The 23765-nt window shown below is 35.7% G+C and overlaps 2 protein-coding genes across 6 annotated transcripts in view; both read right to left on the reverse strand.

The window, feature by feature from the left end:
* Positions 1 to 21434, reverse strand: part of LOC134854590 (dual specificity protein phosphatase CDC14A-like) — a 36488-nt gene extending 15054 nt beyond the window's left edge. For 3 of the 5 annotated variants that reach the window (XM_063870912.1, XM_063870911.1, XM_063870909.1), the window contains exons 1-8: positions 21193 to 21434; positions 17713 to 17803; positions 17372 to 17447; positions 17120 to 17179; positions 3942 to 4034; positions 992 to 1071; positions 747 to 813; positions 607 to 669 (exon numbers count right to left, since the gene is read on the reverse strand). In XM_063870912.1, the coding sequence (XP_063726982.1) occupies positions 607 to 669; positions 747 to 813; positions 992 to 1071; positions 3942 to 4034; positions 17120 to 17179; positions 17372 to 17447; positions 17713 to 17803; positions 21193 to 21301 (639 nt within the window). In that variant the 5' untranslated portion in view covers positions 21302 to 21434. Of the gene's footprint in view, positions 1 to 606; positions 670 to 746; positions 814 to 991; positions 1072 to 3941; positions 4035 to 17119; positions 17180 to 17371; positions 17448 to 17712; positions 17804 to 21007; positions 21119 to 21192 lie in introns of those variants that run through there. The other 2 variants (XM_063870913.1, XM_063870910.1) reach the window with 2 other exon arrangements.
* Positions 1 to 23765, reverse strand: part of LOC134854592 (uncharacterized) — a 343397-nt gene that overhangs the window by 294498 nt on the left and 25134 nt on the right. The gene's annotated exons all lie outside the window — the stretch shown is intronic.

Below are 23765 nucleotides of genomic sequence, written 5' to 3' on the forward strand. Positions count from 1 at the left end.
CTGGAAAATAAAAAAGTCCTGAGCGGCAAAATTTGCAAGCCCTAGAGTACTCTGGCAGCCCCCAACTAAAAAGTTAAGAGTTTCGAAATTTCAAGAAAAAAAAATTAATTTAAGTTTTCTGAAAACTTTTTGAAAAATCGCAAAAAAATTTATATCTCAAAAACTACAAAAAAATGAGCAGTGACATTTGGAGGCAAGATTAGCAACCCCTGAAATTACTCTGACAGTCCCCTACCCCCATTACAAGGAAGAGGACTTCAAAATACAATTGAAATTTGAAAAAAAAATTACATTAAATTTGCTGAAATTTTTTTTGAAAAAAAACCACAAAAAACGTCATGCCTCGAAAACTTAAAAGAAAAATCAGCAAGACCTATATAAGAGTCTTCACTACGTTCGTTAATCTTAAACACTTTAACAGAACACTATTCTTTGCGATTGAGGCTGGAAAACAAGAAGATTCGTAATAACACACTAAGCTGATCGCAAGTGTAAATAACTATTAAATAAATTGAAAGCAGCATTAACTCAGGGGAGGAGATTCGAAAACTCCAGAAAAGATAGTTTCGTTAAATTGATTATTTTTCGACGAGAGAGCCGACTCACCTCATAATGTTCATACTCTTCGACGTCGAAGTTTTGAAATTGGAAGAAGTTATTGGCTAAGGCCTGAAAAGAGGCAAAAATAAATTGAAAATAAATTTTACTAAATCTTGAAAAAATATGGCATTTTTTTTAAAATTTACTTTGCTGATGCTGTGGAGACAGTCCAGCACGGTCAAGTTGTACGATGAAGGCGCCATTGAAGCATCTCTGAAAACATGCATACGGTTTCTTAACTTAATACAATATACAGCTGTTCAATGATTATATTCATTGAGGAACAAGTAACATATTATCTCACTGTGGAAGAATTCAGAAGCGCCGACAAATATTTTTTAAATTAAAAAAATCACTTTTTTCAAATTGTATTTTTTTCAGTTCTTCTCACCTGAAAGGCATGAAGGAAGGATTATTTCCGCTAACTAAAGGTCGGTATGCTTCTTCTGCTGTCCGCTTTAAATATATAATCTAAACAAACAACAACACAGTTTTCCTTTATCAACAATATACACTGGTTTGTGTCAAATTCGTATAGCCCACGGGTGTAATTTTGGTACTTGTTGTACAGTTTGACAACTAATTCAACACGTAAGCTTTGTGACACCGTTTTGACAGCCGACTACCATTTTTTTTAACTTCCACGAAACAAAGCCGACAATATTTGAGCAGGCACCAGTTGAGCCGAAAAAAATGGTTTTGTACAAAAAAGTTTTAGGTCCGCTCTGAAACTACAATGAGAAACGCGTGCAACTATAATGAAAATTGCTTACAGCACGATAAAAACCCGTGATGTGGTAACTAAGCCGACAAAACTTGAGTCGACAACCGAAAGTCCGACAATTCAATTTCTACCTTAAACACATTTGAACTTCAAAAAACAAGGTCGGGACTCCAAGCCCTGGTCTTGGGGTGCAAAGGTGATCGCATAACCTACAGGCCACGTGCAAATTAACCTGGAAGTTTTAAAGGTTCAATAACAAAGCAAGTAAGACTAGTAGGAAAAGTTGTTTACTCGATTGCAAGATACTTGCTCGTTGAAATAGAAGTATCTGCTCAAGAAAACTGATTGGACGATAATTTTTTTATTCTAAACACTTTAGGTTTAAGCGAAAACAGATGCTGACCGAATTTGAGCCAAGGCTCTTAGCTGTCAACTAGTTATCGTAACCAGTAGTAAAATTTGAACTTTCAAGAAATTGAGCATGTTTGCTGCGGAATTGAATGCTGCACAAACGATTCAGTGATTTTGTTAAACTAGTAGTTAACCCAAAAAAGCCTATATTCCGATTTGATAACGCTTTTTTAATGGTTCATGACAAAATTATTTGATTACAGCAAGAAAAACAATAGTCTCTGAGTTAGTAGCAAATTGGCCCAAGTTAACATCGAATCCCTACTTTGACCGCGCTACTACAAATTAAATAAAATTTTCTTCTTGCTGCGTATTAAAAGAGCCTCGATAATCAACTCATATTGAAAGACAATTAGTAGAAAAAGACTTCATGCAAAATTGGAGGAATGCGACAACTCACGATTGTTAACTTTTTTTTTGAAACGCAATGTTGGCAAGTTGCGAATTTTTGCTCTGGCGCAAAAATTTCATGCGCTTGTATCGAATGATGTCAATTTGAAAACACAAAGGCGAAGCGAAGCGATACAACTTGAGATACACCAGTGTAAGCTAGCAGACAGGAAAAGAAAGCCACTACGTCCAAAAAAGATTTCAAAAAACAACAACTTACAAAAATTCAAAAAGTTGTCTGAATCATAATCTATTAGCGGAAACCACGTCTAGAAACACAATTGACCGCAATTAATGAATATTCTAGAAAAAAACACAAGCGGCGAATGAGCCGACAGAACTTAAATATTTTTCAATAGAACCGAAAATATAATTGTTGTCATAAAAATTTTAAGTACAAATTCTATTTTAAGAATTTAAGCACTTTGTGCGATTCGGAATAAAGCAAATGACTTATGCTTCCTTTGATATGACCCCAAATTAGATCACTTAGCCGATAAAATAAAAACAGAAATCATTTCAGCCGAATAAGGTTTTTAGGCAAAAAATCAGCAAAATATACGAAGTCAAGGCTAGTAAAATTAAAAATTGCAGGAACCATTCAAAACACTGAAATCAACTACATTGAAAATTGCGAAAAAAATCAATTCTACGATGTGGGAACTAAGCGAAAAAACAGAAGCAGACAAACTATAAGCTGACATTTTTTGGAAAGGAGTATTTAAAAGGAAAATATTTAGGAAAAAACAGTTTCTGGGCAGCTTTCAACCCACGACCTTTGCCGTCCCAGGCGTATTTTTCACCTCCAGGCTAAAATCCGGGCACGCACAGAACCTGAAGTCATTATGAACCCAGATACAAGTGACTCAAATGATTCTGTTAAACACGTTGTTAACCCAAAAAAGTCTATTCCGGGTTTATAACGTTTGCTAATCGCAAGCGTAAAAAATGTCGAAAAAACTAAATCAAAATACGTTAGATGAGCATTCATAAAGATTTATCAAGCGGCATCGAAGCCGGCAACACTTGGTTAAATGCGCGTTGAGTCAAAAAAAATTGTCTTAAAAAACTTATTTTGAGCTATGTGTTTGTTACACCATTGTTTTGAGTATCTTAGGAAAGCATTTAAACTTATCTTTATCTTTCAAATGATGCCATATAAAATGATTAAGCTGATTAAAACATAAGCCGAAACCAATTAAGCAGGGAAAACATTTTTAAGCGAAGAAACGGAAACTATACAAAATCAGAGGCAACCAATTTACAAATTAGAGGAACAAATCAAACGCCTTTCACTTTGCTTCAACCAGCAGAAAATTGCATAATTTGAAAAGAAAGAAAGCTGACAAACCTTAAGCAGACAAACTAATTTCGCCGTAGCCGTTAATCTAATTTCTCCCAGAAAAAAAATCATTTTATTGACAAGTCTTGGCCAGAATCGAACCCACTACCTATGTCATCCCAAGCATGGGCTGAACCTCCACGCTAAACAAGCGAAATTGGCTCTTCGAACTTGATGTTGATGTACTATTGAACCGCCAAAAGTCAAAAATGAGCGTGAACAACCCTTATATTTTTCACGAAAAAAAATAAACACTATCTAAAAAGTCTTCACAAAAACTTTCAAACCCTCCGGTCAAAAAATTCCAGCAAACGCCATTTATTGACCTAATCCAAACATTTCTTGCTTCCAAACATTGTCCATTGAGTTAGTTCTATTTTATTGCTCATCAGATGCTTTAAGCAGCCGTTTCCCACTGACGTGAGACTGATAGAGGCATCCGAAAACTAACTAGATTTGTGAAACGAAGATTACCTGATAAGCACCAATGAGAAAGGCAGCATTTGCCCTCTTCCTCGCATCATGACCGGTGTAGTGTACTATCTTCTTTTTGCTCAGAGACGCCGACTAAACAAACAACACATCATATAATAATTAGAGTGCGTTACAGTAGTTTGTCAGGTGTATCTATTCGAAATGTAAAATTAGCCTACACATTTACGCTCACACATTCAGGGGAACCGTTAATTCAAATAGTTTTTATTTGGTATCGAATTATCAAACTAATTAATCAAGTTTAAATGATGGGCCATTCTCATGGCAGCTTCGTCGAATAGCAGAAAATGGATCTTGTTAACTATTCCCCCCTCCCTATTTTGATTTTCAGAAATTCAACTTTGGCTGCAAATAGCTTGAGACAATTTTCAGAAAATATATATTTTAAAAAATTTTACGTGGGTATTATATAAATAGTGAGTAATACAAATACGAACGCGCGAAAATGAAAACCCACTTAATTGTTTACATTTTTCTGAAATGCATGTTTTATACAGAAATGGTTGTCAAAAAAAACTATCCCACATTGACTGAATCGTCATGTTTTCTTCCAACTGTTTGAATACCAATACATGATTGGCTAAATACAATTAACTTTTGTTCTGTTCTTCTGCCACGAGGTATTGCACTAAGACTAGGTCCACTAAAACTAGCAAGCGAATTCATTGCCAAAAATTGATTTCTTCTCATAATAATTTTGAAAATACGTAACTAAAAGCCCTAATTAAGTTCTATCACATTCACGTTTTATTTGATCTAAAGAGGCAGTACCACAGTGCCGAAGTACAACAGTGCCGAAAAAAAAATTAGTTCAACAGTGCCGAAAATGAAAACTTTGTTCAACAGTGCCGAAAATTAGAACAAATTTTAACAAACTAAGTGCGGCAACCAAAAATTGCAAAATAAAAAATCAGTCGCAAAATTTATCTTCTTGAATTCTGATTGGTTGAAATTTGAGCCAACGAATTTATGGATTCATTGTTTACTGTTCAACCAGCATAAACTCAAGCTGCAGAATAGTGACCGCCGCAGCCGCGCCAACGTGTTGCGAGCTTGCCACCAAAGGGTAGGACTCTATACGAAAATTAGGGAGTGCGGTCTGTATTTAGACAACCCCGTATTCATACTCGTCAGTAAGCAGACAATTACAATATTAACAAATCAGAATCGAGATGAGAATGCAAATTTACGAAATAAATTATTATTAATTATTCATTTCTTCCTTGTCTCGATTCTGATTGGTTAATACAGTATTTGTCTAAATACTGACGAGTCTGAATACGCGGTTATCTAATAACTGCTACGTTACCAAAATTTAGAGCCAGTTATCGCCGCAAAGCGGCGACGCGCGCGTAGCGCGCCCACCGGCGACCTCAAACCGAGACTCGACTAATTTAGTCTTTTGACCAATTGAAAAGATTTGGGACTTATGCAACTGCTTTCTTATTTTGGGACCTATGGGACTGATTTTTTATTTTGGGACCTATGAATACGGTTAAGTAGCAGTATTAAGACAACCGAGTAACCAGAAACGTTAGTATTTAGACAAATACTGTTTTAACCAATCAGAATCGAGACAAGGAAGAAATTAATAAATAATTATGATTTATTTTGGATTATTTATCTCTTATCTCGATTCTGATTGGTTCATACATTATGTATCTAAATACTGACGAGTATGAATACGCGGTTGTCGAAATACATACCGCACTCCTATGAATACGCACCCAAAAATTAAACGGCGATCATTTACAATCTTAAGCGACACTAAGATTTTGAGCGAGAAAATTTGCAACTTAGACGTTTTGGCGCCAAAATAATTGTATAATTTTCACAGTTGCAGACATTTTGGCGCCCAAATTGGAGTGATTTTCTTTGTTAATTATAGCGTCAGTAATTTCCCGCTTTTTATAAAAATGCGTTTAAATTATTCTGAAATTTTCCCGCCTTTTTCGGCACTGTTATACTTCGGCACTGTTGAGCGCCCACGATCTAAATAATGGAAAAACCAATGGCTCAAAAACTTAATTTGTTGCAGAAAAACACTAAACTCTTGAAAATGTAAATTCGATTTTCAGAAGCTAATAAGCAGCCAACAGAGGGTTGGAAATAAAGTTTTCACTAAGAACGTAACAAACGCGTTTCATATTTCAGCAAGCGAAACAGATACACAGAGGACGAACTGATCCTCGCAACACTTGCGATACATCACAAACATAGCCTTGCACGCTAGCTGATAAAAACGAAACAGAGCCACCAAGTCAAATATAAACTATTTTAAAAAGAAAATCGAAAAAACTAAAAACGAATCTCTCAAAAATGTTCAATTTGAGAAAAACAAGCTAAAAACGCAAAATTCAGAGTTATATTTGCAGTGAGAAAAAGCAAAAGGCTACAAAGCATCCAGTACTTTTCTTAACACCTTTTCAGCCGAAAAAAAGTCCTAACAATTTTGCGCTATAAAACCTTTCAAGATTGCTGGTTGTTGGATCCCAGGAAGCACAAAAACGCATCCGAATGTATTATCACCCTGTAGTATACCTATAATGAAGCAACTAAGCTAATATAATATTCACTGAAACCATTCAAGACCACGAAACTTCAAAGCAAAAATAACACAGGCAAAGCGGAGCTTCGCAATACTTGCGATACAATGAAAACATTGCATACAAGATTTGGATAGAAAGAAAAGAAATCATGTTTCTGAAAAATTAAGCTGAAAAAACGATATCTACAAATTTTTAGATTTCTGGCTCGGAAGATGTTCATAAACAGCCTTAAAACACTGAAAATTAATGAACGAGCGTCAACCAAGGCAAAAAAAATGTGCGTCGACCCTCCTTAAGCCGAAAACGAAACTGACCAGTAATAAGTTTCAACTTTCAAGATCCATTCCTCCTGCAAAAAGCACTATCATTTCAAAATTTGCCCTTGCAACCACGCAACATAAGTCAAGGCGATAAAAAGTACGCCGAACATGTTTAAACAGAGGCGAAGCTGCGCTTCGCAAACATTTGCGAAAACACGGCCAAAAAGCAGCTCTATCAAGTGAAATAGTTAAAAGTAGAAATAAGCCTCGAGTTAGCAAAAACTCGGCTACGTTTCGTCGGATTCGAACCGCGACCTGACAAATTTGAGTCTCACGCACTAACCATTCAGCCACGGACTTAAAATGCATCAGCTGTGTTAACGTTTTACTAATCAAATGTCAAAGCACATATGATTTTATACTGCTACCGCAGCCTATCGATCCAAAAGTGCCACCAAAAGAAACCTTTTTATTTGCGACTTAGGTTGGAAAAAAGTTCGTACAATACAGTTTGGTTCGCAAGTGTAAAGAGAAAAAAAACCAATGAATTTATTGGAAGTTAGAGATGGTAAACTACAAACTACAGAACTACTTTCAATATAGCTTAAGCTAGGGGCCCAGCGAAAGCTGGAGGTACATGTTTGATATTTTAAGAACATTTTTTTTACTGATGCGGGATGAAATGCGTTATTTTCCAAAATTTCAAAAACCTTTAATTTTTCTACAAAAATAAGTGACTTTTACGCAGCCTGTTTTTTTATCCAACCGGTTCCTACGAAACCACTTATATCGGGAAGATTTCCATAACCTGTTTTTGTGATTGATCTCCAAATCTCAGATTTGTCAGAGTAGTTTTCGAGTAGTGATAAACTTCGCAACAAATTTGAAAACGACAAAAACATCAAAAAGTGGACGTTTCCAAGGTCATTTACAAACAAAAAATAAAAAGTCGACGCTTCTGCGAGCAAAAACCACAACCGGTTCATTCGATTCAATTCTTAAAATCATATTTTGTGGGGTGGTTATTAAGTCAAAAAGATTCCAAAAAAGGGTTATAAAAATAATCAAATTTGAATTTTCCAAGTGTTATAACTGTTTTTCTACAAAAAAAATATGGCGTACAGGCTTATGCTGTGAAAAAGCTCACAAACTATTTTTGCGCATTAACCTGAGAATGGGCTGGGTAGTTTTCGAGAAAAGTCTAAGTTTCCGAAAAAGGGTCAGAAATTCAAAAACTTGACTTTTCCTAAGGCCATTTTTTCTCTAAAACTTAAGTAGCTTTCTGTTCAAGCAGGGGAGCTTCCCATTGGGAGGTTAGTTTTTGAACCTCAAACAAATCACGATCGAAAAATCACAAGTTCGACTTTACCGAGCCATAACTTTTCGGGTGAACCAGCTAGGGCGTAGCTGCATATACACATGAACTTTCCATAACCTGTAGCAAAATCACTGACAAGTTGAGACAAGCCATAAAGTAATAAAAAAATTGGGTCGAAAAATCCTGCCACACAATTTTTCGAAAGTGGGGTGAGGTAGAAAAGACTATGAGATTATGCAGGCAGACAAGGGAGCAGGAAGTTTTTCTATAGAAAGTCGATAAGATAATTAATTTTTGAGAAAAATGAAAAAAAATCCAAAGTGTCTCAAAAAATAAATCAAAAAAAAGTTCAAAGCAAATCCCATAAATTTACAAAACTGCTGTATTAACCAAACAGGAGCTGTTCAAATGAACTAGACAAAACCCAAGCTTTGGAAAAAAATGCGTGAAAAGTGCACTTATTCTTTCAAAGAGGTACTAGTGGGGTTGATTTTGGCAGTCAAAAATTGGCGTCAGAGTCTTATCGACATCAAAAGTACTACAGAATTGGAGGCGACATCCAATAGGCTGAAACTTGAGCCAAAAAACATACCAGTAGCGTATGCAAAGTAGATTACAGACCGGCTGAAGCTGGAAGTACTTGTTTGACATTTTTTAAGAATAGGTACTGATGCGAAAACGGGCAATATAAAAAATCAAAACAATCAAAAATTGCACTATTCACAAGTTTATGGCTTATTTTCAACTAAAAAATACGTCAAAAAATGATTACTTTGACAATTACTGAAAGAACAAATTCAAAAGTTAAGCGAGGTTGGGAGGGTAGTTTTTGAGAACTTAAGTCAAAGGTTTCTAAAAGTAACAAAAAAAAATCAAAACTTTGACATCTCCGAGGGCCTTAACTTCTGGTGTATAAGGCGTAGCTACTAATTCAGGGGGGCTTCTCACGACTTGCTGTCTCTATTGAACCGAAAATCTCAAATTTGGGAGGGTAGTTTTTGAGAAAAGTCAAAAAGTTTCAAAAACGGTTAAAAAATCACAATTTTGGCTTTTCCTTAGGTCATAAAAGAATTAAGCAGAGCCGCTTAAGTAGGGGAGCTATCCACACTGTTCTTTCGATTGAATTGAAAAGTTTAGATTTAAGAGGGTAGTTTTCGAGAAAGGTCAAAACTTTCAAAAATCGGTCAAATAATTCATAAACTTGACATTTCCGAGGGTCATAACTTTTTATGTCAACATATTGGGCAAAACCGCTTATGCACGGAGGCTTCACATAAATTTTTGACTTTTCCGAGGGCCATTTATTTTTGTAATAGAAAATTGTATTAGCTTCAACACACTGCTGCACTCATTAAACCCAAAACCTTCAGATTTGGGTGGGTAGCTTTTGAGAAAAGTCAAAAAGTTTCCCAAAACGGTTAAAAATCCAATATTTGACTTTTCCGAAGGCTATAATATTTGGGCGTCAAAAAATTTGGGCGTAGTCGCTAATGCACGTGATTTTTTCGCGACTCGTTCTCTCTATTGAACCCAAAATCTCAAACTTGTGAGTGTAGTTTTTGAGAAAGTGACAAAAAACGGGTCAAAAATTCCCCCACACATTTTTGAAGTCTTTAGAAAGTGAAGTAAAAGTAAAAAGATACTAGGGATTTATGCAGCATACATTATACAGGGGAAGGGGGAAGACTCTCTAAAAAAAATAAACAATCCAAAATCCATACATTTTCATAGTACCAGTTTTTTTAGCAAACAGGAACTAGATAATTTGTAAAACCAAAAACCAAAAAACCATATGCAGTACTCTATAATTATAAATAAAAAGATTGAGTAGTATCCAGTAGTTAAATTTGAATTTTCATGAAAATGAGCATCTCAGCATAATTGATTCAACTGATTTCATTGAACTACTTGTGAGCTAGAAAAGGTCTATATTTCGATTTGATAACGCTTGCTAACCGCAAGCGTAATTAGCAACGGAACGAAATTAACGAAGAGGAAACAAAGCCGACAATCTTTGAGCAGAGACAACTTGAGCAGAGAAAAATACGATTTCATAAAAAATGTTGACATTTTTGAGGTTCTACCTGAGACTAGAATAAAAACACTTAGACTTTCAATTTTAAGGGAAGTTGCCTACAGCACAAGAAAAGAAAAAACAGTGATGTGGCTACTGAGCCGACAATCTTTAAGCAGACACGCGTCGAAAAAGATTTTAAAAAAATTAACAACTTTCCAGTCCACCTCCCTGAATCTACAACGAACAACACTTGCACTTACAATGAAAGTTGCTTACAGGTCGAACAGGATGAGCAACTAAGCCGACGAAACTCAAGCAGAAGAATGAAGTCCAACAACTCAATTTTACCCGAAAACTTTTTTTTAATTGCATACATACTGAAAAAAAACAAGGTCCGGCCGCGAGTCCAACCCCAGACTTTAGGGTACAAAGGCAACGGAGTTAAACCTAGGCCAAGTGGGAAGGAACCTGGAGGTTGTGAAGGTTCATTAAAAAAGCAAGTTGAAGAAACGTTAGAACGTTTAAGAAAAAGTTCCCGAATTCAAGACACTTGCTAATCGCATGGGTAAAAAAGATTTGTAGAAAGGTATTTACGTGAAAACTCTAGTTCTCGATAACACTTATTCTACAACACGCCTACCGTTTATAATATAGGCAACAAAATTTATATTTTTTTAATTTTCGAATAGCGGAGAAAAAAATTCACGTCAAAGTCCCTGGAAAATCAAGAATCTGCTCTAGATTGACTTTCATCAAAGTAACTAATAAGAGAAAAATGGGTTAAAAGGTAACTTTATTATTCCGCGTGGTTCTGAGAACTAAGTCCATTTTTAAAACTAGAATTTAAGCAAATGATCTTGCACCAATTGAATTTTTTCCATGAAGAACATATGTGCCTTTCATTAGCCAAATGAGCTTTAATTGATAAAAAGGAAACCGCACGTCAAACCGCGAAAAAACGCCAAATTCAAGGGTGTGAACAACATAGACTTTCAGCTGAAAAAAATATCTCTGACCTTAATATCATAAGCAGTTTAATAGGTCATGAGAAATATGCGATCCGGTCGAAAAAATATTTAGTAGAAAGTAATTTTATCGAAGCAAAGTTTAATTGTTATTTAAAACTAGGTTTTCATACTTAATATAACCTTTACTGATTTTATTCAAGGTAAGCACTTTTCAACACTTATGCACTCGTTAGCTATTGGCTTTTCGTTACTGATGTATAAATAATTTGCTTAGCAGATTAAGTAAGAGCAACAGGAAAATATTTCTCTTTTTCAAGAATTTGTAAATTGATATAAAAACGGATCATGTCTGGGCTCGAACCGCAAGCCTTCGTCATCGCGAACGTATACAAGCGCAGTATCAGTGACTCGAACTTGATCTGATCAATAACTATATCGTGTTATCAAATGATTCACTGGTTCTATTGGACAAGATGGTTACCGGAAATAAGTATATGCTATATGATATAGCAGTTTTACAAAAACTGCAACAATGTTTCAAAGTTTTACTTTCAGCCCTCACACAGCCTAAACTATTATAAACTCTGTCATTATTTTTTGCATGATTAAAACAAGCAATCATTTCCTAAAACGTGGCACATAAATTCAGCTTCCTGAGGGATCGATACTCGGTCATTATTTTTTTTTTCATGCTTAATTAACAGGTATTTACTTCTGCTTCGCACATAAATTCAGCTTCCCGTGAGATCGACTTCCCCCACATCAATCCTGTTGGGATCGATGTCGTGGAAGTAACTTGGGCTTTTTCCTCTTGATCAGAGACCGGCATCCATAACCCGGCGCACTGGCAGGGGAAGACCGGGAGAGAAAAACGACCCAAAACATACGTCCAAATTGGCAAAACCTTGGTTCAGCGAAAATTTGGTTGGAATTATGGACTGGCCAGCACAGATACCAGATCGCAATCCGATCGAACATTTGTGGCATCACCTCAAGCGTAGACTAGAGACATATCCTGATGCCACCAGAAGCATAAACGAGCTTCGGGAACGGGTTCAGGACCAATGGATTGGCATTCCTCTACACATGCCTAAATCTAAATGACAGCATGTCTCGACGAGTAGCAGCACTTACTGCAGCGCGAGGAGGAAACACCAAAATACTGAAAATTACATCTTGAGTTGCCTAGTTTGCTTCAAGTCGAATAATATTAAACTTTCTTCGAAGTTGTTTTTCCTATGAGCCCCGCAAAAAAACTGTAACAAAATTGAACAAACTTGAAACTTTCATTAAAGAAGGGGTATGAACATAAGGAAGCTGAATTTATGTGCGACGCATCAGTAAATGCCTGCTAATTAAGCATGCAAAAATAATGACTTTTAATGGTTCAGACTGTGTGAGGGCTGACAGTAAAACTTTGAAACATTGTTACAGCTTTGTGAGACACTGTAAATAGAACTGCGAATCTGCTCTTCACAAACACAGGCTAAAATCAGTTTGTATGAAAAAAAACAAGATTTTAAAGAATATAGCCAACATACAGTTGGAAAAGAGTCATGAACTCAAGGAAATAAAAAAAAACTGACATCTTTTAATGAAAAAATTCCAACTTTCGAATTTCAAAGAAAAACAGATGGCATTAAAGCTCTTCGAATTTCTGGATCAATTTATGATTGTCCCTTTTTTTGATAAAATTGACCCAATTGGAGAAAGCTGGATGAATAAATAAACTTTTTATTTCGCTGGGAAAACTGAAAATTAAATTCCACATTCGAAATCAGAAGTCGCTCACGTTTTTCGTGACAAATACACTTTTGCTGTACAATAGAAGAGTTTGCCTTTCTTTCAACAAATAAAATGAACTGAACTAAGAAAAAACCAAAAGCCAAACCGCGAAAAATTAGATTTGAGCGTGAACGAATTGTATAACTTTTTCCTGAAAAAAAAAACAAACAAACAAATCACCAAGACCTATAAAAGAGCATTTACTACGCTCATGAATCTTAATTATCCTAGAAAAAACTGCAATGACTTGTGACTTCGTAGACAAGAACTATAACTCCATAGAAATTCAGAATTTTACCTAATATAGCCTTCTGGAGAAAAAAACAGCAGACGGCAAGAAATGCGTTGTTTAAAATTGCCACAATGAAACATATCTGAACAATTTAGCTGAGACACGCATATTCAGAAAACCTTGTATTCGTAAAATTTGTCGGTAAACATTGCAGTATTTGCTCATCGACCTGTCATTCGTCATGATCAAGCGACATGCCAAATTGATTTCTGGTGACAAAAAAAGAAGACTTTTCCTAGCATTTCAAGCCAACAATGATGCGAATTAGAACCAGAAAATTCTCCATACAATTTTTTCGATTCCAAAACCCTTCAGGTATCAATCCGTGAAAAATATCAAGTAATTTACGGTTGGTTTCATAGCTTATTTTTCTCACAGCATATTTCTTTGTCAAATACATCAAAAACGTAAATCGTAGCGATCTTGTCATCTAGCTTGTAATTGATTAACATGCGTTATAAACTAGAAAGTTTTAACTGCTGAACAAAAAATACTAACACAGTTGAAAACTATTCGCCTGCCTTCTAAACACAACGTAACCACTCAACTGCGACAAAATCGCACCGGAGAAGTAGACTATCTTTGTAAGAAGCTCAGACGATAAGTTTGATTCACGCACGTCAAAGACGCGTCAGCGTATTGAACAGCAGCCGAGAGACAAATTTACGATACCAGGTACTAAATGAATTCTGTATTTTGGAAACGCTAAATACTAAATTTCAGATTCAAACAAGGCTAGCCGATTGCAGATACAAAGTTCCGACCACAATATTTTTTTTTCAATTTGTGCCGATTTTTTTCGTGGCGCGATGAGAGTATCTGAACAAAACCCTTTTAAGTCTAAAATTTAGAAATAATCGATAGATATAGAAGATTTATTCGACGTCAGTTTTACTCAAATAATGAAAAGAAAAAGAAAAACGTCGCTAAACGATACTAACAAACTTTATAGGGGTAAAATTTAATCTTCACGGCTTAACTTGACTTAATAAGCCGTTTCACATATTCGCTCAAAAAATGGCTAAAAATCAAAAAATTTCGAACAGGTTTTTCTCGACATTGAAAAACTTTTTTAAAATTGAGAGACGAAGCAGTAAAAAACCATTTGATGGTCTCACAATAACTTTGAACTGGTTGAATTAGGCCGCACTCTACTGTAGCGCGGGCTACATCGTGTATTAATAAATTAACCATGAAAAATCGACTGTTTCTAGCATAACATTCAAAACTAATTTGAAGCGAACTTGACAAGAAAGAAAAGTCAAACATGAATAGGTAACCTTCACACAGAGGTTTTGTAGACTTCGCATACAAAAGCAAAAATATGAAAGATAACGCTACTGGAAAAAACTGAATGAGTAAAACTTTGAGTCTACAAAATTTCAAAAGTCACGCACGCCAATTATGAGTCTACATAATTTCTCAGTGACGCAAGCCAATTATGACGCATTAGCAGTACCAGTCAATTTGAAAAAAAAGAAGTTATTCAACTAACATGCCTCAACTTATAGAGCGGATGCACTTTAGCTTGTATACGAAACAGTTCATTAAAAACATCCGAACCTGCCCAGGTTCGAACCCTCTTATTTCGTTACTGGTCTCTTTCCCTACCTCTACGCTACAGAACCATGATACCTTGAAGCTAAAGTGCTATTTGTAATATAATAGTCTGTGTTAATATCCTTAGCATTGGATGTACTTAATAGCTGGTTATTGATCAAAATGAACACATTTAAGTCGCAACAAAATTTGCGACTTAGGTCGGAAAAACAGAGTTCATACTATAACACAAGCTTTGCTTGTGTAAAAATGAGGAAGCAACCGGAATTTAAAATGATAGAAATTCGCAAAATGACTACACGACCTGGCAACATTTAAAACGATGAAAACTCACAAAGAGACGAAGTTTTGCGCCACTTGCAATAAAAGAAAGCCGCTAAGTTGAAAAAATTGAAAACACTTCGAAAAAGTCGAAAACACTAGACCTGGCAACATTTAAAATGACGAAAACTCACAAAAAGACGAAGTTTAGCGCCACTTGCAATAAAAGAAAGCCGCTAAGTTGAAAAAATCGAAAACACTTCGAAAAAGTCGAAAACACTAGACATATCGAACAGAATAGAGCTAGGGTCTAGTGTTCAAAAAATAATGCCAAAACAATAGATTGTGGGAAAAAAAAACAGAAAAAACTTACCAAGTGAAAAAAAACTATGAAAACTAATTAAAAGTGTTGAAGTCCCCCTCTACGCACGCGTTAATTTTTTCATCAACCGACGCAATAGGAGTTCAGTAAGCCATTATTATACAGGCCAAAACATATTAAACCGAAAAAAAAAGAACAGAAAAACAGACAAATTAAGAATTATATTAAATCGAGTTGGTAAAATTACAACAAAAACTCGAACATGATCTGCTGCAGTAATTCCAATAGAGGGGGCTGTAGTTTTCAATGAGTCCTGTGAGCAAACGTTTTTACGGGAAAAAGTCTAGTACCCGATTGCAATACCCTTGCTTATCGCAAGGGTAAAAAAGAACTACCGGTCACTGAGTAAAACGCACGAAATGTTCCGACCAGTAAATTTTCTTTGATTTGCATCAACTGTACTAATACTATAAAAGTCCTTCCTTTTCACTCATCTCCCAGACGAACAAAACAATTTTTAAATTAGTTTTTAAAGATGAACTCCACGAATTAGTTTCCGAGAGCAACGATTTGAACACTTTTAATAATCATAGAAGCAACTTATGTTTGAAAAACCTCACAAAACAGGAAACAAAGGTAATCGATGACGATCTCACCCTCAAAGACCTCCTAATTTAGATACTCGCTTTGGATACTGCTCCTCCAATCACTTGGGATAACGTTCAGGATTAGGAGCTCAGATCTGATTACATTTCGTTTTCAATAAGTATCACTATCTCCTTCAGTGACCATAACACCGCCCCAAATTTCCCGACTGATCTGTCTCTTTATTTCCCCCCATTTCTCAACTGCCTAAAAACGGACTGAACTTACTCCCAACAGACCTGTTGTTACGTCCGTCCGAAGCATCAAAATTCTTAAACTCGGGTCAAGCTCACGTGACGCGCATCATGTGAGTTACTAACAACAACAGCCAGTTGATTTCGAATAAAAAAACTCCTTATTCGAGCTACTAAGGGATTTTTTTGTGCGTACGGGAAAGAGTCAACCTAGAAAACTAGCAATCGCTTTAATTTATTAGAGTATTAGAATCATTTTTGATTGAGGAAACCGAAACATTCTCCAGCTTTTTTGACGCCTGGAGAACACTAGCAGAAACAATCTTAGCTTTATTGCAGCTGAACTAACAGCTTTTCGAATCAACAATTCTTGGCTTACTCGTTCAGCTCGCTCTAAGTTTGACTAAAGCAAAACTTTCAGAGCGGTTTCTCTCGCCAGAAAAAAATGAAACTTTCTAAAAATCAATTGAACCACCTCTAAAATTGCTTCACAAAACTATCCAACTAGGCGCCTTCTGACATTAAGTTGAGACACCTTGAAACAAAGTTCCGCCACAACTCGTAGTCGGAACAAAAATCGCATTTATTAGATGACACTAGTTCTAGATCTCAAAGCCTTAAGCTATCAGTTTCTTTAAACGCGTGTTGCTCTTACTGGGTGCTACTAGTAGCACTCAATTCTTTCGCAGTTTTCTCCGGGATATTGAAAATTGGCTTAAGCTTATATCTCGACCGGCCATAGAAACACCTGCTTCAAACTCGCAGCAATCAAACCAAAACAATTTAATCAACGTACATTTCACTAGACAATTATTGAATTGGGATCAGGCCATTCAATCTAATAAATAAAATTCGCTAAGACAAAGCTGAAGTGTTCTGCAAAGATCTGGTGTTTTTAAAACAATTAACATTAAAACTAAAGCAGCATTCAAAAACAAAAGGACAATTTCAAGCAGCAATTTGGAACATTTTGATTAAAAAGTTACCGTTTTGCGAAATGAGAACTTAGATGAGCGTCTTTTACAAGAGCTACTGCGTCGGGCTTTCTACAAAACATAATTTGAAACTCCTTAAATTAACTTTTGACGAGCTAGCTAAAATAAAATAACGGTGTATTAAGAGAAACTTTGCATACTGCAAAACTAATTGAAGCTCCTACCCATTGATGCAGACACGGGTAATTAAAAAAAATTGAAAATTCGAGAAAGCTCAAAATTGAAACAAAAATTATAGATTACCTTTAGCTTTTTGTTCAGTCTGCAGCAATATCTGTACAATTGACCCAAATTGAGAGGTCCAAAATCTCGATAGAAACTAAAAAAAGATAGAAGCTGAAAACAATACTAGTTATTACAACGAATTAATGCCAAAACCAGTGCGAAATTCGCCCGTTTAAGAAATTCGAACACATAAAGACGCTTTCTGATAGTTCTGACCGCAGTTAACAGAAATATATATTTTTTTGGAATTTATGAGACCACACCTTCTTTTCTCAATCAAATACAAAGTCGCTGTCTTCTTGATATAGGCTAAACTTTTGTTTTTATATAGTCTGGGGGGGTCTATAATGAGGACCAACTTGTTGTAAATGAGTTCTTCGTCTATAGAGAAGTAGTGAGTCTGTGCTGTACTTTTCGGTTTGATCTGCAATGTCGCAAAGTAGAGACGATCTAAAAAACAGATTATTTGATAGCTCAACTTAACTAATAACTTAACTAAACGCTTGTTATGAATCTTTTACCGTCCCTCTCATGGTACCTAGTAAAGAATACTCACACCTCTAAAGGCTATACGACTATTTAACGTCAAACATTTTTTTAACATGAATAAGTCAAATTGATTAAACTGACGACTGGAATCTGCTTTTGAATGCATCAAAGTTTCAGGACCCACCCAAAATTGGTGCCTACTTCGGTACTCCAATTTCCAAATTCCAGACATAAATTAACCTCTGCACCAGCTGTGCACACATGCTTGCTTAATAAACACAAGCAGCATTGGAGGCCAGTTGGTTAATCTTTGAAAATCCTGAAATCGAAACGGATTTTAACGGTTTCCTCCAACTGTGGAGCCTTTTTACCTATTACTAATTTTGTTCGAGCCACGTCCAACAAAAATTGGCACAAATAGTTAACTAATTCGGAATATTGAAAAACCAGTCGATAAAAGATAACTAGCGTTTAACGCACCTTCAGTGCTTCGAATTTTTACGACAGCTCATGAAAAACCGCATATATTGGAAACAACATCTGCAAACTTTTAGTGTACTCTGACTGCACCCAATTACAGGGTTGGTAATTTCGAACTTTTACATTTTTTTAGTTCCTATTTTAAAAGCGTCATCTCGAAAACTTAATGGGCCTCCGGAGAACTTTGGAGGCCAGATTTGCAACCACTAAGAGCACCCTATTATAGGGTTAGGAATCCCAAAACGTTGTGAATTTTTTTAAACCTAAGTTTCCGAAAAAAAAAATTGAAAAAAAACGTCTTATCTCGGAAACTAAAATGATTTGAGCATTCATACTGAGAGGCAAGATTTGAGACGCCTGGGTGTACGCTGACAATAAGGTTGTATCTTCATCAAATTAGTATTTTCAAATTTTTTGAGTTTCTTTGTAGATAAGTTCTTCGAGAAATTTTGAAAAAGTCAAAAAACGTCAGATCTCGGAAACTAAAAGCATTAGAGCAGTTGCGTTTAGCATTCGCTTGTGGCAAGATTTGCAACTCTTTAGAGTACCCTGACAACACCGAACTATAGCGTTGGAAATTTCAAATTTTGAAAAAATAATTAATTTAAACTTTCTGAAGTTTTCAGATAACTTTTGGAAAAATCACAAAAAACGTCATATCTCGAAAACTACAAAGAATTGAGCAGCCATACTTGGAGGCAAGATTCGCAATCTTGGAGATTACTCTGACAGGACCCAACTACAGGGTTGGGAATTTCAGATTTTACGAAAAAAAAATTGATAAGTTTTCTGAAATTTTTTTTTGAAAAATAACAAAAAAACGTCATATCTCGAAAACCACAAAGATTTAAACGGTCATATTTGGAGGCAAGATTTGTAACTCCTTACAGTACTCTGACAGCACCCAACTACAAGATTGAGAAATTCAAATTTTGAGAAATAATTAAATAAAATTTTCTGAAAACTTTTGAAAAAATCACAAAAAAATATCATATCTCGAAAACTACTAAGAATTGAGCAGTCATATTTGGAGGCAAGATTCGCAATCTTTGAGAATACTCGGACAGTACCCAACTACAGGGTTGGGAATTTCAGATTTTACGAAAAAAATTGATAAGTTTTCTGAAATTTTTTTTTGAAAAATCACAAAAAAACGTCATATCTCGAAAACCACAAAGATTTAAACTGTCATATTTGGAGGCAAAATTGTAACTCCTTACAGTACTCTGACAGCACCCAACTACAAGATTTATAATTTCAAATTTTGAGAAATAATTAAATAAAATTTTCTGAAAATTTTTGAAAAAATCACAAAAAATATCATATCTCGAAAACTACTAAGAATTGAGCAGTCATATTTGGAGGCAAGATTCGCAATCTTTGAGAATACTCGGACAGTACCCAACTACAGGGTTGGGAATTTCAGATTTTGCGAAAAAAAAAAATAAATAAGTTTTCTGAAAAATCACAAAAAACGTCACAATGCGCTACTGATCTCAAAAACTACAAGGATTTGAACAGTCATATTTGGAGGCAAGATTTGTAACTCCTTAGAGTACTCTGACAGCACCCAACTACAGGGTTGGGAACTTCAAGTTTTGTAAATTATTTTGTTATTTGAAATTTCTGAACATTTTTGAAAAAATTTCAAAAATCGTCTTATCTCGTTAACTAAAATGACTCGGGCACTCAAAATTGGCAACCCCTAATCGAGGCCAAATTCGCAACCCCTAATCCGATATTGGGCTGCTTAATTTAAACTCGGTAAAATAACCACTAAAATCAAATTGGAAAATCGAAAAAAAAATTCTTAACCATTGCAATATACGATATAGCTTAAACATGCAAAAATAATACGTTGAAAAGGCTTAAACATGGCGAGATAGTGAAGCCCGCATTTAAATATATAATAGATTATTGAACTAAAGCATTAAAGTGTCCTCGAAGTAAACGGAAATAATTTTGATGACAAAGTACAGGGTTGCCGCGCGGTCAGGTCCATGTCAGGGCGAATAAAAACTGGTCAGAGCAGTATCAGGGCTACCAAAGTTGTCTCAGGGCCAGGAGCGTGAAAGCGTTGCTCGCCTTTTCGTTTTTATTTCAAAGTCTAAATTCATTTGTTTATTGAGCGTTAACCTGTAATTTTGACTGCCATGGAAGAACTTGAAAAACTAAAAACAACCACGTAAGAAGTTAATTTGGTATTACTTTAAGTTATGTTATTTCTGGTAATTGAACTTCTTTGACAGTTTTTTTTTGCAGTTTTGACTAAATGTCAGGCCCTGAGCTTCAAAATAGTCAGGGCTGTCACGGCGACAGTTAAATTGTACTGCGTCGCAACCCTGAAGCACATTTCGGGACAAAAACCCGATTTTCTATAGAAGACAGAAAAAATTCGGCTTTAAATGCATCAGTTATAGAAACTTTTTTCCCTCTGAAAGTGCTTTTCGAGTTTTGGTGTTCTGAATTTTTTGGTGTTCTACTTTCTTGGAAGAATCTGGCTCATGATTTCATAACATTCAAACTTTTTTCAAGTGTTTCTCAAGTACCTATTGAGCTCCCCCCGCGAGAATGGGGGATTGCTCAATTGATCTAAGATTACATTTAAAATTATAGCTTTTTTAAGATAATTAGGCTACTTTACACGATCTTAAATATTTTATGAATTTATATGGGGTAACTTACGTCTACGAGATATAAGTCTCCAGCTCCTGGGCCGTACGTGCCATTTTATATTGAACATTGCTGTTACAATAAATAAATTATTTCCGATTAAAAAGAACTTGTAAATGCCAATGCTTCCTTGAATAGAAACAGGAAACCCAACTAATACCTCTACAGTGCATTTGAGGAAAATGGGAATTACGCACCTTTTATTATTTCGCAAGCACTCAGAACATCACCGGTCGTTTCATCATATCGATCATTTGTATGAAGCAAAACAACCTTCCCGCTTTCTTTTTCCACAGGTAGAGCCATTAGCACAACACTGTTATCGTTTGGTTATGGCATATACATTAACATGTCGCTTTGTAATAAGTTGGTTTAATCTGACGAGGGAAAAATATAACTTGGTCGCTGAATTTCAAATCATTTCCAGTGTTTATTCATTTTGCCTGAATCAAGCAAATATATTAGCTAATATATACTCCATTTCGGAAGGTAGTGAACAGACAAGTACTTCAGTGTCGCCGAACACGACATTAAGTCATTGTCAAGAATTAAACATTCTTCAGCTATTAATCAGTTTCAGAAAAATGTTAAGCCGAGCAGCTTCGCGTCAATTGCGTCACAAAAGCTCTGCACCTTGAGAAAACAAAACTATTTTTCCAATGAATTAGCATAAATTGACTAGAAAATTAATTAGGGCTAATTGATTTGCCAAAATAAAGAAAAAGCCTATAGACAGTTGAAAGAATGTCTCAGAACTAACCTAATAAAAATTTTTACAAACACAAAATGTAACTTGTTAAGTTTCAAAGAGTTAGCTCAAAAATTAGAAGAAAGAACATTTCTTTTAATGAAAAAAAAACTGCATTACAAAAGGGGCGCTTCCGTTTAGTTACGGTAAGTGCACAAGCTGGATAGGGCCATACCAGCGTTAATAAAATGCATACATATCAGCAATGAAGTCATAAATCAGCATTAAATGCATTGTCGTAATTTTTCACAAGTTCAAATCTGGTCTATAGGCTTCGGCCTCTAGCGACCAGCTCTTTCGTCGACGTCCATTTCGTCATTCCAAAAACGATGCGTTGTACATTTTGGACGCCCATAGTTTGTCAAGCCTTGCTTTGAATATGTTGACGTTCTCGCTCGATTTTATTTCTTCAGGCAATGAGTTCCAGTCGTTAATGGCTGCGATAGTGAAGAAGTTTTGTCTCGCTGTTGTTTTGGTTTTCCTCGTTAAAATTTTGTACGGGTTTCCTCGGGTGTCTCTTTCATTGATCGTAAACAGTCCTTCCGTTGCTGCGGCATCGTACATTCCATTCAAAATTTTGAAGACTTCTATCATTCTGCGATAGAAGTCTTGCTGTTGTTATGTTTTATTCCCATCCAAGATGTAATTCGAACACTGATTTGCGTATTCCAGGTGCGTTCTCACTAGGGCTTTATATAGGGTTGTTAGTACCTCAGCGTTAAGATAGATGAAGCTTTTCCGTAATATCGCGACCATGCAGTTGGCCAACCTTGTTTTCTTGGCAATGTGCTCACGGAATAGTAGTCTCGAGTCAACTATAACCCCTAAGTGATATTTACTACGAGAAAGCTCAAGACTTGCCTACCGTCCCTTAAATCTCCCTTTGCGAAAGATTTGAAATCCAGAGTGGTCTACAAGCTCACATGTAGTGGATGTAATTCCACCTATGTTGGACAAACGGTCCGGCATTTGACCACGCGGATTGAAGAGCATCACAAGGAAGATTCGCCAGTAGGGCAACATTTGAGAGATGGTAAGAGCGCTGAGCTTAAGTCTGAGATTATAGATCAATCAAGTAACATACAGAAACTCCTCACTCTGGAGGCCTTACATATTTGGAAAGAACGCCCCAGAATTAACACGCGCGAGGAGTTCAGGAGCAGGGAGCTGACATTAAAATTATAGTACATGTTTAAACATGACTAAAATTGCAATTTTTGAAAAAATAAACTGACATGTCAGTTTGGATAAAACATCAAATCGAAAAATTATGACTCAAGTAACAAAAAAGTATGGAAATTGTCATAATCGATGAAATAATGATTACGTAATAACAGATGTAAGAATGTGATTGGTTAAAAATTTCTAACATGTTCTTTTTGAATTTCATACATGATCTTTGATCATTTTATTGTAAATAAAAGTTTTTATATCCTGACGATGCACAAAATGTGCGAAAACGTTTGAATTAACAATTTTAAAAAATTCTTATACAACCCCTAAGTCTTTCTCGGTTTGAACATTAAGGTATGTATTCCCATCCAAGATGTAATTTCGTTCCGCTAGTTTTACCCTTCCCGTTAACGTGAGCGTATGGCATTTTGTCATGTTGAACTTCATAAGGCTACCATCAGCCCATTTCGAAATTACATTCAGATCATTTTGCAGTTCTTCATCTTCACCTAAAGCTGTGACTGATCTGTAGATTTTCGCATCATCTGCGTAGAGGAGCATTTGGGATGTGATTCCATCCCCCATCGAGTTTATGTATATTAAGAACAGAATTGGTCCCAGTACAGACCCTTGTGGGACTCCACTGATGACGGGTGCCCATTCCAAAAAAATTTCGTTGACCACCATTCTTTGTTTTCTTTCTGTTAAGAATGAGGTAATCCATTCGAGAGTTTTTCCTCTGATCCCGTATCTCGAAATTGTGTTTAGTAGTCTTTTGTGGGGTACACTATCAAAGGCTTTTTGGAAGTCAATGTAGATGATATCTACCTCGTTAACTCTGTCCAGTTC

This window comes from Symsagittifera roscoffensis, chromosome 9, assembly GCF_963678635.1.
Source record: "Symsagittifera roscoffensis chromosome 9, txSymRosc1.1, whole genome shotgun sequence".
NCBI lineage: Eukaryota > Metazoa > Xenacoelomorpha > Acoela > Convolutidae > Symsagittifera > Symsagittifera roscoffensis.